Source organism: Agrilus planipennis, unplaced genomic scaffold (assembly GCF_000699045.2).
Source record: "Agrilus planipennis isolate EAB-ADULT unplaced genomic scaffold, Apla_2.0 scaffold4, whole genome shotgun sequence".
NCBI lineage: Eukaryota > Metazoa > Arthropoda > Insecta > Coleoptera > Buprestidae > Agrilus > Agrilus planipennis.
This window is the reverse complement of record NW_020442463.1, coordinates 170639-175338: the sequence shown is the minus strand read 5'-3', so window position 1 is coordinate 175338 and position 4700 is coordinate 170639. Positions and strand designations below refer to the sequence as shown.

General features: G+C 33.4%; 1 protein-coding gene across 1 annotated transcript; it reads right to left on the bottom strand.

The window, feature by feature from the left end:
* Positions 1-2553: 2553 nt before the first annotated feature.
* On the bottom strand, positions 2554-3543 carry LOC108736851 (insulinoma-associated protein 1a-like). The gene has a single exon (XM_018469437.1). The coding sequence runs from the start codon at positions 3535-3537 to the stop codon at positions 2701-2703; it is 837 nt and encodes a 278-aa protein (XP_018324939.1). The 5' UTR covers positions 3538-3543; the 3' UTR covers positions 2554-2700.
* Positions 3544-4700: the final 1157 nt, after the last annotated feature.

Here is a 4700-nt window from a genome sequence, read left to right as displayed (position 1 = left end):
TAAATATATTTATATATAAATACACGATTACACATATTATGACTTAAGCAGAACTAAATTGTTGCTTCGACTAGAAAATTATGACTAGAAAAGACAACCCAAAATACTGTTTGAATTAAAATTTTATTTCGAAGCAACAATAACATTGTTACACAAAAATGTAAAGACTAGCACAAAAAAGCGGAATTAGCTTGTTAAAGTCAATTTTTGTATTTTTTAAAGGACTGTTACGTAATACATTTACACTATGGGTATAAAATTATTAGTTAATAATGAGACATTCATTGCACGTATTTGACTAGAAGAATTTTTTGACTAGAAAAGCATTTCTGATTATGAGAATCAAAAAAAGAATTAAAGGCAAATCAAAAATCATTTAAGTACGCAATAAGTGCAGACAGTGCTTGACTTTTTATACCTATTGCAAACTGTATCCCTGCCCGCACTGGAGTTGTTCAGTTAAATTGAATTGTGAAGATTATTTATTTTCCGCAGTAAAAATTAAAAATTTTAATTTTGTTTAGTACCTATTACTAATTTAATATATTTCCGAGATTGCTTTTTTAACTTTCACGTTTTTTCAATTTATGCTTTCATTTAACTATTAATTTTTTCATTTCTATACACCAACAAAGTGATGAAAAAAAGTATACATACTGTAATTATTTGACTACAGTAAAAGTTTCTATAGGTACGTACGTTCATTAACACTAAAGCTACATATATCACAAACTTCAATATCTACAATTTTTAACATTTTGCTAAATGATAAGTATTATTAAATCTTCTTTTTTGAGTGAAATTGTGTATGAATGACAGGAACGCTTAAAAATAACCTAACGTAGGTAAGTAGTTTTGATTTTATGACCAGAATTGTTATTATTCGTATAAATTACGAAACTTTCTTATGAAGTTTTTCCAATGACTAGATAAATTATTAAAACATGACTAGATCGTTCGACTATAATTGTAGTTTCCAATGTTGGTATAAACTATAAAATGACTAGAATGTGATGTTTTGTTTTACTATCGCCATATTTTATTATAGAGCGTGGACACATTAAAGTAGTTCTTATTTCCATCATTTTCGAACTTTATATTAGGCACTCCTTAGGTACTTGCCGAAATATTAAAAAAAATTAATTTTCCAGAAGAGATTTTTTTTACCACATACTCTGTTATCAACTAGATGGTGATAATTGAAAGGGTTTTCGGCGACTCGAACCAGAAGGGGTAAAAATGTATTTGTTTTTTCGTAATAGACTAAAAATCGAGTTCTGAGGTTACCGTAGGAAGAGATTCCAAGTGACTATTATTGGACAATGACTTTTCTTTTACTTACATATGAGTTACCAAAATAGAATTTTTTCTCCTGAGGGCGAGACCATCATTATTGTGCTTCTTTTGATCTAAGCTTTCATTTAATACCCTGATGTGGGAATCGAAAACTAAATTTTTACCCTTCCCAGTTTGATATAATTTCAGTTACCTATTACCATTTAGCCCATAACATTTACGTACGTGGTAAAGCATTGAAGCCAATTGGAAAGTGTGCCTTTTTCAAATTATTAGATTTAATTTTTGATATAATCTGATACTTGGCCCAATTGTAAGTAAGTAAAAGTAGGAATTTTTATGATTTCTCAAAGTCATCCTACCGGTTTATTAACAAAATCGTGTTTGTCAGGTTTTAATTTTCAACTAAGAACTGATGAATGAAAATAAATTCTAAGCACTTTCTTTTTGGAATTTTCTACATTTCTGTCAACTAAACAACAGTCACAATAAATCGACAACCAATATAAAAATAATTAATTACAATTGTGCAAAAGTAATGATCATTTTATAATAAAAAAGGAATTGAAACAATTTCTCTTTAGGAATGTATAATTGTTATTTATAATTTCATTAATTTACGGTATTTATCTTATTCAACGAAGATTGTCAAAAATGTTATAAAATTCTTTTGCATCCCTCTGATCAAATGCTAGATATGCATTTATTATGAATTTTCAACGTTCCTAGGGGGCAAAATAAAATTCGAAATTGAAGAGAATAAGGACTACTGTAAGATAAATACTAGACAAGAATTGTGGTCTGCTTTTCTTGTTATTTTTGCGAAAATTTTATTTCGTAAGCTTGGAAAATTGACTGTTCTTCTATGTACTAAACTTATTGGTAGGTAGTAACTAGATAAAATAAGGGAAAATATTTAGAAAAGAACAGCTAAAGTAATAATACATTTGCTGAAGTTTCATAAAAACCTTTTCAACATGCAGTTGAGATCATTACGAAAGCTTATCAAAAACTGTGCATTTAAATCTATACCCTGTTTAAACTCTTACATTATACATACATAATTAGATAAAACAAACAAATCTACTTAAAATTTTGAAAATGAATAATTAATTTACCTTCTGAATACCGAGGTTTGTTTCAATTATACAAGCTTTTGAAATTAAATTTTCCAAAACTTCTTTTAAATAGATTTATTTATTTATAAGAAACTCAATAAGAATTTAAATATAAGAAAGTAAATGACTATTAATATTGACTAGAAAAGTTAATAATGTCCAACCAAGAAGGATTAGCATACCTGTTAGAAATATTCAAAGAAGCAATTTCATTGGATGGCAGTATCGGTGGTCTCCAAAATCGAGGCGGTATCACAGGAATAGGCCGAATCGGGAACAACCGTTGTCATTCACCCTGCTGATGAACAATTTGATGTTTCTTCAAATACGCCACCCTCCGGAATCTTTTGCCGCAACTGTCACAGGAGAATTGCTCACCACTTTCCTCCAAGGTGCATTCTTCAGGTGGTTTGGCAATCTTTTCAGTTTTCGGTTTGTGCCATCGTCTGTGCGACGCCAAGTTTGCAGGACAATTGAACAATTTATCACATTCGGGACATCGGTATTCCACGTGGACAATCCTGGAACATCGATGTTGAGCGAGACCAAACGCGTCCTCGTACAATTCACGACACAATCTGCAAACGTAATCACCAATGTGATTCTCGATCTTAGCCAATTCGGCTTTAGCTTCTTCGGTAACTTCAACGACATTAAGTGCCGGATCAATGTCACCTTTCCGCACCACCAGCGTCTCACCCGGATCTAACTCCCTTATAATCGTTCCGGAAACAGGAGAGCTTGTATCTTCATCAAAATTTAGTTTTCTTGTGGCTTTCGTCCTTTTGGTTTGATGAACTGCTGTTGTAGTAGTGGTGATCTGTATCTTGGATTTTTTAGTCGGAAGATCTGGGGGAGTGTTTGGAGATACGGGAAGTTTAGATCGTTTGCTACCAGGTGAAGGAGTGCATGGTGGTGTTATGGGGGTCTGGCTCTTGAGGCTGAGATCCAATGGGGCTGCTGTTAGTTCCAATGGTTCCGTATATTTAAAATATTGGAGTTGATGCTGAAGATGGACCGATATGAGGGGCTGAAGAATCGCTGTCGTCGGGTGCATTGCACGGTGATATATTGGAAAATGTTCCATTTCATGATGACGATGATGGAATTCCATCCGAGGCATGCCACCTTCTCGACCAACACGGACCGAATGCGTTCACATGTTAATTTGTCTGTCGTTGTATGTCTTGTAATCCCCTAGTTATAACCCCCAATGGGGCCGGGTGTCTCCGCCTCGGCTTCATCGGTGGCATGCGCGAGGTGGGGCGTTCCAGACACCCTTATTGGACGCTCAACGCTTTACAATATTATTGGCATTCCCAAAATCATGTTCGTTTGCAAAGAAAAAGCTCATCTGTAACGGATTTTCCAAAGTTTTCTTTTCCTGCTACAGGGACGTATTAGGGCATCCCAATCCTTATTTCACTTGACAAAAAGATTGCAGTACCTAGAAGGTAAGTACTTAAATGTCAAACCCAAGAATATATGCAGAATGTTACAATTTTCATTTTATTCGAAATTATCATTAGTTTGAAAATCATTTTAAATGAATTCTTAATTGAAAAACATATATGTTTTCAATTAAAATTATGATTCATTATAAATTTAGCATGGCAAATGTATACTCCTCGGTAATAAGCCGCTGTTTTCGTTCCCTAATAACGGACTTTGGTTTTAGTTGTTATAACAAATCATTAGCTTAGATTCCGTTGCAGATGGTTGGTCATAGACATGTGCATGATGAGGCCCTCACACATATGCATAGCGACCCTCTTTTTGATTGTGTAACGGGGGTGATTTACCAATCGTTGTTCGAAATGGATTTTTTCAAAAGTCCGTTTTACTCGAACTAATATAAACAATATACAGAACGTCCCAAAGGAAACAAAAATATAAAACAGTTAAAACATAATTTTTTTGGGATAATTAAAAAACAAAATAAAGTTGGCAAAGTGTAGAGGTAGATAGAGGATCGTTCATAGGAGTATGTCTTAGCGTGGCGAGATATGACAAGGAGGGAGGGGGTACATCTTTTGTTATATAATATTCATTAGAGGGGTCGCTGAAAGTATGACTTAACGTGCTGAAGGGGAAAGGAGGGGTCCAAAAAGGTGAAATTTTGAGTGACTTATTTTATGGGCGACCCCTAGATTTTAAAATGTTGAACCATTGTTTGCTGAAATGCTAATGTTTGCAAAATTTAATCCTTGTTTTATGTCTGTGTGTGTTGTCAGGCACTTTTACTTATTTTATCAAAACAAAGAGCTATATTTAGAAAAGAACAGC

Coding starts and splice junctions, on each gene's coding strand:
- LOC108736851 (XM_018469437.1), bottom strand. CDS start 3,537: ATGCCTCGGATGGAATTCCATCATCGTCATCATGAAATGGAACATTTT.